This window comes from Etheostoma spectabile, unplaced genomic scaffold (assembly GCF_008692095.1).
Source record: "Etheostoma spectabile isolate EspeVRDwgs_2016 unplaced genomic scaffold, UIUC_Espe_1.0 scaffold272, whole genome shotgun sequence".
NCBI lineage: Eukaryota > Metazoa > Chordata > Actinopteri > Perciformes > Percidae > Etheostoma > Etheostoma spectabile.
The window spans coordinates 813,410-827,396 of record NW_022605576.1 but is presented as its reverse complement, the minus strand read 5'-3'; the positions used below and the strand labels follow the sequence as shown (position 1 = coordinate 827,396).

General features: G+C 41.2%; 1 protein-coding gene and 2 long non-coding RNA genes across 4 annotated transcripts in view; 2 read left to right on the top strand and 1 right to left on the bottom strand.

Moving 5' to 3' along the window:
- Positions 1-12,779, bottom strand: part of LOC116685843 (uncharacterized) — a 14,823-nt gene extending 2,044 nt beyond the window's left edge. The window contains exons 1-2 of the long non-coding RNA XR_004331062.1: positions 12,519-12,779; positions 5,952-5,955 (exon numbers count right to left, since the gene is read on the bottom strand). This is a non-coding gene — a long non-coding RNA (uncharacterized LOC116685843). The remainder of the gene's footprint in view (positions 1-5,951; positions 5,956-12,518) is intronic.
- LOC116685844 (uncharacterized) overlaps positions 1-13,987 on the top strand; it is a 286,432-nt gene that overhangs the window by 102,293 nt on the left and 170,152 nt on the right. The gene's annotated exons all lie outside the window — the stretch shown is intronic.
- Positions 1,699-13,987, top strand: part of plppr5b (phospholipid phosphatase related 5b) — a 179,615-nt gene continuing 167,326 nt past the window's right edge. The window contains exons 1-2 of one of the 2 annotated variants that reach the window (XM_032510801.1): positions 1,699-1,934; positions 8,457-8,547. In XM_032510801.1, coding sequence (XP_032366692.1) covers positions 8,485-8,547 — 63 coding nt within the window. In that variant the 5' untranslated portion in view covers positions 1,699-1,934; positions 8,457-8,484. The remainder of the gene's footprint in view (positions 1,935-8,456; positions 8,548-13,987) is intronic. The other variant, XM_032510802.1, reaches the window with a different exon arrangement.

The following is a 13,987-nucleotide window of genomic DNA, read 5'->3' as shown; positions in this document are numbered from 1 at the left end:
CCCCCCCCCCCGGTTAAACTTCGGAGATGTATTTGAAAAATGGAGACAGATTAGGACACTGAGTTGGCTAATTTCCTCCTGAACAGCTCAGCATTAGCTTCACAGCTACTTATGTCATTTGGACATTTGTGTATTCACATTGAATTATTTAGCTATAGTACCTGGGTTGTTGTTGACTCTCTCCAGTAGTTTGAATTTGTACTGCAGTAAGTATTTTAAACACTAGCTGACATTATTACATGTTGCACCTTTAACTACATTTTCCTGGTGATACTTACACACTTTTACTGAAGTAATATTTTCAATGCAGGTAACATGTAACAGAGTATTTGTACAGTGTGGTATCAGTAGGTTTCATGCAGAAAAGGGTCTGAATACGTCTTCCCCCGCTGCTGTGCTGTTGTGATCTCCCTAGCCCTCTGACAGCCGACACCGATCTCTAACCCTGAGCAAACCGCCTGTAAGGTGCAAAGAGCTGGCACTCTGCAGCATCACCGGACCAGATACTGGATCCCCGAGGCTGGATAGGCAGGTTGCATTTGAAGGCTTTGGCCAATATTAAACAACATTAAAATAGTTGGAGAACCACTCATCTAGAGTGTAAGTTCCACTGGGGACAGGGGGGATTTGTCCACTTTTGAAATCCAATTTAAAAAAATATGATTTCATTTATAAATCTCGGAATTCAGCCCTTATTTTAAAGAATAAAGAAAGTAAGACATCTTTTTCTTAGTGTGTCCAGCGGCATGTCCCCGATCATTCATTTTTATGGGGGCTGCTGTGCAATGCATTCTGGTAGCGTCCCAGGGACGTTGTTTTGTTCTCTTGACTGCCCGAGACAAATATTCTCAGATAGGAGGAAATAAAGACTCATCTATTCTCATATTATCTTCAAGTGAGGTGTCGAGTTGCCCGCTCCTCATTTGCACAAAGTTGAATCCAGGCACAACTTTCTGAAAATGAGGATTGGCCGGCTCTGCTCTCAAAATATATTTGAAACTGACTTGAAGACTTTGCTTAAAATAATTTCAGAAACACGTTTCGGTGAACTATTCATATTCTGAACAACAGACCCATGTGACGCGTTCGTCCAATCAACAGAAGAGCCCCCCTCTGCGAAAACGGCGTGTACTGTATATGGAAACGTACTATCATACATAGTCTAGAACCATTATTTCTGTTTTGTATGTTTCCCTGTTAGTTTGTTAGTTACTTGTGTCATTTTGTTGATTAATTATATCATTTTAATTGTTGTTTTTAAATGTTTTTTTAGGGGAGGTCTTTAATAATTCTTTTAGGCATATTTTTTTCCCTTTTATTTTATGTCTGCTACATTATTTTATATTTTTGTGCAAATAAACTTAAATAAGCTAAGCAAGAAGAGCTCTCATTGGCCATCGTTGACTGTATCTAGCTCCATATAAACTACACTTTATGTAAATGTATTATTTATTCAAACTTCATGTCCCTGTGGTTGTAATTTGTACCAAGTAACACTGATGCAGCTCTCTGAAGTTCACACCTGCTAAGGTTTTTATTTTTGAAATGGCTGACTTTTACTTCATGTATTAAATACTGCTGGGGCGATTGATCAGTTTTACCCATAGACTGTGTATATATACTGTATGTACAGTCTATGGTATTACTTTACCCTACTTCACTCCTGACTTGAAGGCATCATTCACCTCAGCCTACCACGGACTGACCTGAGCCGCGCATGCGTCTGAGTGAAACCCTCGTGCGCGCACACCCAAGGAGGATCCGGTAATTAAAAACAGCGAAGATGCGGAAAAGTGTGAAGAGAATAGCCGGTAGCTAGCGGAGCCGGTGTACGCTACAGGCAGCGGACATTGGGACCTGGTGCCGGGTGTTGCTGCTGTTACGCCGGGGCTGAGACTCCGGAGAGGCTGCACTAACTCTCGGAGCTGTCCAAGGTAAGGGAGCTGTAGCCGCTAGTCCGCACCGTCCGCCCCGCTGAGCGGCTCACACGGGCAGGTAGCAGCGGTGTGTGGGGCACCGCTCCGGAGCAGCGTCGGGGGGGCTTCGGTTAACCTAGTCCGTCCCAGTAACACCTTCCATTTATGGCATTACTTATCGTTGAGTCTTAGCAAGGTGACATAACTCACTCTACAACAGTAATGTGTCTTGGCTGTGGGTTCACACACACACACACACACACACACATCTCTGATTACCCAGCAGCAGTGTCACGCTGAACCCGTTGGTCGCTGTGTTATCTTGATGCCATCCCAGGAACGAGTAGACTGCAGCATATGCTAAAGCTAATGCTAATGCTGCTTCTATGGTTAGAGTTGGTTTTTGTATTATTTAACCCTCCTGTTTTACTCGGGTCAAATTTGACTCCTTTAAAAAAAATGTCTATATCTGAAATAGGAGATTCTTTTTAATCAAATTACCACAAAAAAATGGATTGGTTTCCATACAACGCTATTAGTCAAAATAATTCACAATGTCTGCTTTTTAACTCTAATATTAGGCATGATTCTATATAAATGAGGTTTATTGACCAAGAATTCCATGAATTCCAAAAAGTAGTAAAACTAGTAAGGCGGTGTTAGTGAAAACTTCCATCTTTTACTCTGGAGGACAACACAAGGGTTAAAAGGACACTTCATGTATTTTACACATTTATTTAACCCTTTACACAAGGTCACATGACTACTCAGCCTGTGGACACAGTTGTAGGCTACAATGTCGTCTGGGTCTCTGGATGTCATGAAGAGACACTATAAAGTTGCATCATGGGAAGTGAAGGATTTAGTTGAAAAATGTGTCCAAGTTAAAGTCAGGATACCTGGGTCTCTGCTGCTTTTGAACAATCAAACTCAACCCTTAAGCTTTGAAATCTCAAATTTCAATTACAACCGTATCATTTAAAGAAGATGTGAATTTTAAGGTTAACAGGAAACCATATTTGGCCATTTGGGGGCAGTGCAAAGTCGGGAACTTAAGTAACAGAGTTGTCAAAATCATGATTTAGTTTAAGCTTGGTTTTCTCCATAATTCACTCCCCGTACTCAAGTAGATGTACAGATACATGTGTTAAAAATACTCTGGTAGAAGTACTGATTTAACGTCCAACTTTAACTCAAGTAAAAATAACCTTGTACAGGTTTTACTTAAAGTGTAAAAGTAAAAGTAGCCATGCGAATGACAACCATTTTCTAGAGAGCACACTGAGGAACTTCTGTGGACATGGAGAACATGCTCTTTATATGCCATTGCCTACAATGTAAATACAGTAGAGGTCTGCCAATTGGCCTAAAATATCCCATATATGATTATTGTGACAGATTGACATGTTATTATTCCAGTTAGCCTAACAGCTAGTTGGATTTGCATTGAGAGATGATTTTATGGAAAGTACCCCATGCCAATCTCTTGGTAAGTGGAATGGTATGTGATGATGTTGGGGGGGTGGTAGTGTGGGGGGGATATTTTAATTCCAAAGGCCAAGGGAACTTTGTCAGGATGCATAGTATCGGATGCCATGAAATAACTGGTCTTAAATATAAAGATCTACCTCTATGGAATTTAACATAGGGGGTGTGTATATTATGCCCCTGTATTTAAACATAGGGGGGTGTATACTTATGTCCCATGTATTTTACATAGGGGGGTGTATACTTATGTCCCCTGTATTTAACATAGGGGGGTAGTACTTATGCCCCTGTATTTAACATAGGGGGGGTTTACTTATGTCCATGTATTTTAACATAGGGGGTGTATACTTATGTCCCCTGTATTTTAAACATGGGGGGTGTATACTTATGCCCCTGTATTTAACATAGGGGTGTATACTTGTCCCATGTATTTTAACATAGGGGGTGTACACTTATGCCCCTGTATTTTACCATAGGGGGTGTATACTTATGTCCCATGTATTTAACATAGGGGGGTGATACTTATGCCCCGTATTTTAACATAGGGGGTGTATACTTTGTCCCTGTATTTAACATAGGGGGTGTATACTTATGTCCCCTGTATTTTAACATAGGGGGGTGTATACTTATGCCCTGTATTTAACATAGGGGGGTGTATACTTATGTCCCATGTATTTTAACATAGGGGGTGTATACTTATGTCCCCTGTATTTTAACATAGGGGGTTGTATACTTATTAGAGGATGGATACCCAACCGAGCCCGCGGGACCCATGGACCCGACGGGCCGGCCGGGTTGGAACAGATTTTTAGAAAGATGCTCGGGTTCGGGTCGGCTCGGTCACATCAGCGCGATAAGACATTGAACATTTAGAATTTAAAACAGCTTATTTGTAGGTAATGGCGCTTGTTGCCCCGTGTGCATTGATGCTCATCTGTTGACATTTCCGATGCCTTCCTACAATTGCTATAAAAGCGGCTTTCCACACAAAACGTACATGTGTCATTAGTATGAGAAACAAATGCGATTTAACTGTGTCTGGCTAGGGTCGGGCTGCGACATAATATCTTAATGCCTGTCGGGCTCGGGTCGGTTCGGTTACTGCTCTGTCGGACGCGGGCGCGCCGGACAGAAAAATCCGGCCGATCCGCACTCTAATACTTATCCCCCTGATTTTAACATAGGGGGTGTATACTTACGCCCATGTATTTTAAATGGGGGGGGGTGTACTTACGCCCCTGTATTTAACATAGGGGGTGTATACTATGCCCCCTGTATTTAACATAGGGGGGTGTATACTTATGCCCCCGTATTTTAACATAGGGGTGTATACTTACGCCCATGTATTTTAAAATGGGGGGGGTGTACTTACGCCCCCTGTATTTTAACTAGGGGTGGTATACTTGTGCCCATGTATTTTAATATAGGGGGTGTATACGTATCCCTGTATTTTAACATAGGGTTGAATACTTATGCCCCTGTATTTAACATGGGGGGTGTATACTTATGCCCCTGTATTTTAACATAAGGGGTGTAACTTATGCCCCTTTATTTTACATGGGGGGTTATACTTATGCCCCTGTTTTTAACATAGGGGTGTATACTTATGCCCCTGTATTTTAACATAGGGGTGTGTATACTTATGCCCCTGTATTTTAACATAGGGGGGTGTAACTTATGCCCCTGTATTTAACATAGGGGGGTGTATACTTATGCCTCTGTATTTTAACATAGGAGGGTGTATACTATGCCCCTGTATTTACATTTACAGTCAGTCAGCCTGTTAATTAACAGATGTGACTGCAGCGTATTAAAAGCTGAGCTGAAATCAACGAATAAGAAGCATGCAAATGAGTAGAATCATCTAAATGTTTGTTAATAATATGTGTCACAGCATGGTCTTCATCATCTGTGCTTCTAGGGACGGTATCTCCAAGTTCCTATGAGGAAAATATGCTATAACATTGTTTATTATTGTGATAACTATAATATTTGCGATAAATGACCACATATTAAAGTGTACTCACTTCTACTGTTTTCATTCTTTTGCTAAAATTGCTACAATTGCCTGTTGAATTTTAAATGAATGGAAACCGTTTCCAACATTCTTTTACTGAACAATGAATTGAAATGAAAGGCAGCACAAAAAGACTTTCACAATGTCTTTATTGCACCAGTTGCTGTCATGATGACAATAAAAAAAATTATATTGTGCAGCCCTAGTAGCTCCATAAGCATAAATCGGGGTTTACGCTGCATTGTGATGCTGGGAGTGGCTCTCCATTGGCTGTTACTGGTACTGCATGGCTCTGAGGGATTGGGTTGGTTCTAGGGCTTGGCAATATATCAATATTATATTGATCTTGTGATATGAGACTAGACATCGTCTTAGATTTTGGATATTGTAATAGCGTGATATGACATAAGTGGCGTTTCTTCCTGGTTGTACAGGCTGCATTACAGTGAAGTGATTTACTTTTCTGAACTTACCAGACTGTTCTAACTGCTCTAATATTTGCCTTTTCCCCACGTAGACATTATGTCCACATTACTTTAAATTTTTATTTAACCTTTATTTAACCAGGAAGTCTCTTTTCCGAGGGAGACCTTGCCAAGACAGCACACCAGTTACAATTTAAATAGAAATACAGCCTAGTCCAAATCCCACAGAGAGGAAAGGAACAGGTCACATGTGATAGTTACATTTTGGAATGACTCGCAGCAGGACAGCTGTCAGCGAGCCTGTGCAGATATGACATGATATCTCTGTGTGCCATGTTAACATCATATCCTTAATATTATCAGAAACAGGATAGTCCTCATAACCGCAATATTGATGTCCATGTTAACACACACGATTCAAACAACATGCTATAGTTCTGTCCATGGCTTTAGCGCCACTCAGCCACCAGTACATCTACGGATAGAGTCATAAGAATGAACACTGATTATTATTGGATGGGTTGTAGGTGAGAGAAGGTATAATTAATGAGAAAATGATTACTGTGAACAGAGCTGCTGTGGGCTGCTGCTCCTGTCTGCATTACGCATTGTTAGCGTTAGCAGGCTTAGTGTGCGAGCTCCCAAACTCAAAGCTGGACCAATAATCCACTCAGGTTTATCTTCATTCAAACTGAGAAAGTTCCGTGAAAGCCCCAACTTAATATCAGTAATACAACTTAGCAGGGAGTTTCGTAGGCAAATAAATATGGAAATCATCTGCATAACAATGAAATGACAGGTTGTGCTTGCCTATAACAGCGCCCAAAGCCAACATACAGTAAATAAGGAATTTAACCCTGAGGTACCCCACAAAAGAGAGGAGCAGGTGACGAGGAGAAGTCACCAATCATGACAGAGAAGCTCCTGTTTGCCAAATAGGAGCTAAACCATCAGAGAGCAGCAGTGCAGACTGGCTGTGACGGGATCTGAAACCACATTGAACAGTTTCAAACACAGATTTCGGTTGTAAAAAGGCATGTAACTGTATGAAAACCACTTTTTCCAAAACCTTAGAAAGAAAAGGCATGAGAGTCTGGTCTAAAATATTAGACAACACTGTAGGGTCAAGATGAGTCTTCTAAGTAAGGGCCTGACCCCAGCATGTTTACAGGCAGCGGGGACTCAACCTGAACTAAGACTAGAATAAAAAAGGAAGGAGAATCGACCCAATGGTGCTATTAAAACCTCCTTCACCATCCTGGTGGGTTAACAGGAGCAGCAGGTACCAACACAGTAACATGAACACTGGCGTTTGGCCTGACCGCTGCTACTTTGTCTATAAAATAACAGAGAAGCTTAAAAATAATAAACTTGTTGTTGGATTATAGAATCTGAAGAGAAAACGGGAAACCACCAGCAAGGTTTAACGCAGCTGCAGCTCGTCAGGGGAGGTGGAAAAGTATTTTAAAATACTCCCTGAGCCATCGTGGTTCTGTCCTGTTCGCTGGTCTTTGTCTGGACAGATGTCAATCTACACGCTGGGTCTGAGTATTAAAAGCAATTACTGAAATTTTGCCAGTACTAGATGAAGCTTTCTGTTTTCTTATAGGTTTTATAAAAAGTGTGATTACCATGTCTCCTTTGATTATAAATCAGCTGGAGGTGCTATTTAAACACTGTGAACGTGTCAAAAAACCTGTAGTATAACAGTGAAATTAAAATTTGAATTATTTGTTTTTACCAATGTTTCACCTAAAGTTTCTTCGGTAGTGCCGACGGCGACTGCGTCAAATTCTTGAAGTAGTTTCTAGCAAAATGCCGTGCAGAACATCATCTTATGTTCTTTACAACGTAAATAACTGTCCGACTGAATGAATGACATGTGTTCTCATATCTCATGAGACATTGTCTCCAGTCTATTATTCAAAATCTTTTGTATTTGTTAAATAAGAAAAGAAAATCCCAATACTCAATACTATGGAATACTTAAAGAATTTGATTAATGAAAATGGGAATCTAACTTGGGCACCTATGTATCGTGAAAGAATGGAATCAGGGACAAAAGCATATCATCCAAGCCCTTATCTATCTACATATATATATATATATATATATATATATACCGTATATATATATATATATATAATAATGGTTTTCAGAAACTGGCTTTAAACGAGGCGTCAGGACTTCTGCATGGCTGTGATGTCACAACTATACTATATAAAGGTAGAAAGTCCAGCCCCAGTGCAGTTACCAGGGGCAACGACGGTGACTGTTGTGTTAGTGATCTACTAATGACTAATAAAGTAGTTCCTCACTGAGCGTAAGGTATCAGTGAAGGAGAGCAGACTGATGGAGGTTATGTAATGGAACACCGACGTGGGCTGTGTCCTGTTTTATAGAAATGGTTAATTTGCAATTACAACACATGCACAATATGATTGATGCTCATAGTCCACTGAGATGGTTTTCAGTGGACCAAGACACGGTGATGTCCTGGCTCTGACTTCTGAGTCTTTGTCGTTATCTCCCCGTTCTTACCCAGTCCTTCCTGCCTCTCACACGCCCATATTTAGGCTTTTCTAACTCGCCTCTGTTCTTCTTCTGCAGTTGATGCTTATAAGAAGAGGAAGTCAACATGCCACCAAAAGAACTCGGTAGATCAGAGCGAAGGAAACTGTACACCTCTCTGGCAGGCGAGGTAAGATATACGATATGTTTTCTACAGACGGATGCCTTCCTGGTTTAATGATCCAGAACCTTAATGTGCTCAGAAACCATTTATAACATGACATACCAGCAATTTGACCAGCACCAGGTAACCCAGCCGTGGAACTGAGAGCAGCGTTATGTCTGGGTGTTTGACATCCACTGTTCACCCAATGAACTGGCAAACATGGTGCTTTTTACAAAACCCAGTATTCTGTCTCCATCTAGTGGCAAAAGAACTGAATCACACAGTCAGTGAGTCCCATTCCCCTTCAGGTACTTTACCATCTTTATTTTGAAAAGGGTTTCCATGGGACTGTGGATGTGGGACTTATGTCACAGTGACATGGAGCAGCTTTCATCATGTGATATAATGTGTCACATTCTTGAAATAGGTCTACATGGAAAGTAGCTCACTTAAGACTCAATGGTGCATTTGGATGTAGGCCTGTAACAATTATGACATCATTGTCTGATTGTCACGTTTTTTGGACATAATCACGGTTTCCTAGTTTAACCTGAATGAGTTGCTAACATTAGCTAAGGTCTTAAGGTGTACGACTGGTAACTGTTGGTTTTACTTAGATATGCCAATGTATAAGTGAGAACTGGTCGGGCTATATATTTTTATTATTATTTCATTTGTCAGCTGTTGGCACTTGAACCTGATCACATTCATAACAACAAAATTGACAAGGGGGGATACAGTTAGAAAATATGTTTTATGATAATAAAGAGGCATTGTTGTACCTGTGCTATTATATTATCTGGGTCACATGACAGTAACATAAAGACAAAGATGTATCCTAGGATTCATCAAAAACTGAAATTTGTTTTAAAAATTCATAAATTAATACATATTTTTAAATATGACTGAAAGAGACAATTATACTGTAATTCACAATCATTTCTGAGACAATGTATGATGAATGAGCTCGGACTGGCAACATACACAGATCTATTATGATTAATGTAGATACTAACACATATGTTGTCGAATTCGCTACCACTGCTCTGTTTCTCACAGCATGATTTATGATTCTGCTTGAAATCACAAATTCCCCCCCCCCAACTCATTTCCTGGTTCTCCTTCACCATGAACAACATGTGTCGCTACTCACTCTGAAGATAATCACCGTCACTCTCTCGCTCACTCTACCACACACACACACACACACACACACACACACACACACACCAGCATGTCATATCAGCTGGCACTGATTGATGGGAGCTCTGGGAGCAGCTCGATGACAGGCCGATGAACCAAAGATCAGTTGTGATGAAAGCAGCTTCACTCTGTAACGCCACCCCAGTCAGAGTTCCCACAAATCCAACAGAGTGAGACGTCTTAAGAAGATCAAGATGTCAACAGTAATGTGTGTCCGATGTATTAGCTACAGCTGGTATTTGTCAGATACATATTCATTCTGAGTATATTCTTCCTTTACTATCCACAGCTGGACCGAATTGAGTTGGTTTCAATGTAGCAAATATTTTTCAGTTGCATTCGGATACATTGATATGCAGTACCTTTTTATTCATTATGTCACACGTTGATGCAGATTCTGTTCAGAGGCCGATGGTCTGCTAATCCCAGATCTGTTATTGGACCAAAGCCAAGCCTCTCATGATTCACACTGCAGAATAATTACTGTACTTAAAGAGTCACTAAACCCCTAAACCTTTTACCTTTTTAGTTGTTGTTGTTGCTGAAAACCAATGTATATGGGTATTTAGTAGTGTTGTTGATTGATCCACATTTTAGTGTAAAGTATTTTAATTCTACAAACTCGAATTCCAATGAAGTTGGGACTTGGTGTGAACTGTAAATAAAAACAGAATACAATTATTTGCAAATCCTTTCAACCTATATTCAGTTGAATACACTACAAAGATATTTTGCCTATTTGTTGACGTGCTGCCACTGACATGGATGATTGAATGATCGCAGTGGTCTTTATTCACGTCTGGTCCGCAGGTGTCCTCCTTTTTCCCCCCTCCTGTTTTTATAATTATGCTCCTGCAGTACTGTAGTAGACCCCTGGAGGGGGCAGAGCCACTGGCTGCACTGCCAACATTTCTGGATTGGAGTTAAGGAATGGTTAAGGTTGAAAAAAGCATGGAAAACAGCTCTTTTCTTCAAAACGATCCAAACCAAACACCATGCAGCATGAAGAAGTTGTAGATGCTGTCTGCCAGTTGTAGATCTAGATAAACCATTTAACTCTGTGCTTTAATTCTTTAAGAAGTAGGTTTGCAGATGTTGAGAAAATGAGGCTGGTGTTCTGAGGACAGCAAATGTTGAACGTGAACTGAAACGTTACTCCCACACACCCTTTGTGATATGTCTTCAGAAATGTCACCAGGCTCTTTTTAAATACACATATCGCTCTGGAGTAAAATGAAAATGAGACGAAAGAGTATTTCTTTTTACCTTCCTTCTCTGTCATTTTCAACTTTTGAACACCGCTCGTTATTAATGCATAGCACCAGAGACGGGCGAGGCAGAGCAGTCAGAACACGGAGCGAGACAAACGCCATCAAATGAAAAGTATAGAGGCAGTTAGTAGGAACTCGTCTGCCTCCAGGCCGAGCCAATCAGGCTCCATTATCTCTACAGCGCTGCACACAGGACGGCCACTCTCTACTCTTCCTTAGTGGGCCACGAAGGTTGTCTGCTGTTATGTTTTTTATCTCTTACTGTCAACATATCCCATCATGTGAAGGGTGTGTAGGACCAGAGCTGTAGGGGGGCCTGGAACCCTTTTTAACGTCAACGTTATTCTACTGTAATAACTGTGCATTGTAACATCATTTTCGAGCATCATGATAGGGCAAACACTGAATTATGAAACTAGAAAGCCGCCAACAATTCTGAGAAAACTTGCTTTCATGCTTAGCCACAGGGCCATTACTACAAAAGTGAGGTGGCATTACTTATGAAATCAGATATTTATCTATGGACAAGCAGACATTTCCAAATTGCATCATCAATAAGTTTTGAAAGTTAGAGATTTTTGATTTTGTCTAATGGTTGAAAAGCGCTATTTTCTGGAAATGGCTCTGAATGTTTTTCTGAATGATCTCGGCGTCTAGATTCTGGGTTTAGTTTCCCGTTGTTGTGATATTCCCAGAGCAGAACCTAGAACTTGTTTTTGCTGAAGCACCCCTAAAAGGGCTTACTTTTAACCAGTGCCGACCCAAACCAACAACGTGTTATTTACCCCATCCTTTACATCCCCTAGGCAAGTGTTTTCCTGCTGAGGAAGCTTTAAAAAAACCTCACAAATATATCTCTTCATTTTTAGCCATGCTCTATACTGTATACTGACAGTGTTCAACACTCTGGTCCTGACCGATATCACCGATATCAACAACTAAAAGATGGGTTGTCATGACATTCTGTACAGACGGTGTACAGACCTATTTGCTCGTAGAACCCATTCACCATTTTAATTAAAAAAAAAAAAACAGGAATGCTGTGTGGACTAGGGTCTGAACGGTCTATGGTCAGACCCTAGTCCACACAGCATTCCTGTTTTTTTTCAGACCCTAGTCCACTCAGCATCCTGGATGGGAGAAACACGTTCTCTGTTTTACTCTTTAAACCAATCACAATCGGCTTGGATGCATTAAACCACTTTACCTAACTATCTCTACTATTATTGTCACAGTTTGTCACATTGTGTGCATGCATTTTATTTGTACTGTCAGAACAACGACAAGTCTGCTTTGTCAGCTGTTTTTGTTTTTTTTGTAGTTAAAGTGGCCATGAATGAATTTTCACAGTTCAATTAAAAGGTGGGTAGTTTGTCTGACCCCGGCCCAGTTACATACAAGCAGCAGCATGAACAGGTGTATAGAACTACTCTAGATCAAGAAGGTAAAAACCCCCCGCCATATTATGAAGGCCAATCATGGGGATACGATGGTGCAGACTGATCTTATGAAATGGCGTACGTTTGCCATTATTGGCGTGTTATCAAGACGCATACTCGCTTTTTAGCGTGCTTATCAACGCCGTTTGGCCACCATTGACTTCCATCACCTTGCGATTGCGTGTGAGTTTAGGCCGTAGCGAGTAGTATGAAAGGGCAAAAATCCACGTAGGGAGGTTGGACAGGGGGGTTGATGGGTAAAACACAGGACTTTCACCCAGGAGACCGGGAATCCTTTCCCCCCCTGTCACGTTTCCTTTGTGTCCCACGTTTCCTGGACTCAACCGTCATACGTAGACATACGTGTAGATAGTTCAAAACGCGTACAGATAACACAACACTTGGCTTAAGAAAGTCGGCGTGTGTGTTTACGCCGAGTCATGATGTCATGTTGGATGGTGAAAGCTGTGGCTGCAGTTAGATGGAGGCACATGTAGGCTTTCTGTCCTAACGGAGCAGTGGGTTTATTATTCTGTGTGATTAATTGCAGTTAGTTGCATCATGTGCAGTGTGGGTACAGATGTGGGTGTTTACAGACATGGATGCTCTTGTGAAAGATGCTATCAAGATGCACTGTGGGAAGTGTAGGAATCATTCTTTTTGGAGCTTGTCTCGGGATATTTCTGCCTCCGTGGCACAGTGCCCACAGAGGCCCTTCTTTCCTTTTTTCTGCCTCTTATGACTCAACTTTATTGAAGTACAATAAATAAATCACAAAATCGCTGTCACACTCTTTAATGAAAGTCTGCCAGTTACTGAGAAACAGTTTCATGGCCGTGGTATAATGAAGAGTATACGAGAGTTGTGGGCCATTTTGTGGGTCTCCTGTGACATTCTAGCCTTTTTAAGCCCACAACCAGAGGCCATATGTGGTACCGTCTTTCCTGTTAAATATCCCCAAATCACAATAAAGAAGTAGAACTTGAAAAGGCACATAGCAATACATCGTAAGATGTTACAGTACATTTTGTTGTCTTCGTCTTTCCTCCCGTCTCGTTTCCTGCCTTGTCCCTTGTCCTAAGAGATGTGAAATAAGGGCTGGAAATCCTTGGGAAAAGTTCAGCATCAGTGGGAGAGATTAGCAGGCAGTGAGCACTGGTGGTCATCATCATTCAGCTCATGCCATGTGTAAACTGATTTGAAGCTTCTGTAATTGCGTTGTCCATTGTGTGTCATCTATTATCACGGACAGTTCAGGCCTCATCAAGTGTCTGGCAGGAGGCCTTTTGGAATACGGATTTGATTTCTGCTCAATCATATATCACAGAAACGTGCATACACAGCGTGTGTTTACTGTGTTGAATAGATGATTCGGGTACAATGGGACGGAGCATGTGTCGTTCAGGGATTCCTTGGCACCTCAACAAACACAACATCCCAGAACCCCCCTCCGCCTGGCCCATCTAAAGTGTACTCTAAATGTCACTATTCTAAAATCAGTGTATATCAGCACACCTGGAGCATAGGACCGTAGCTATAACCCCCCCCCCC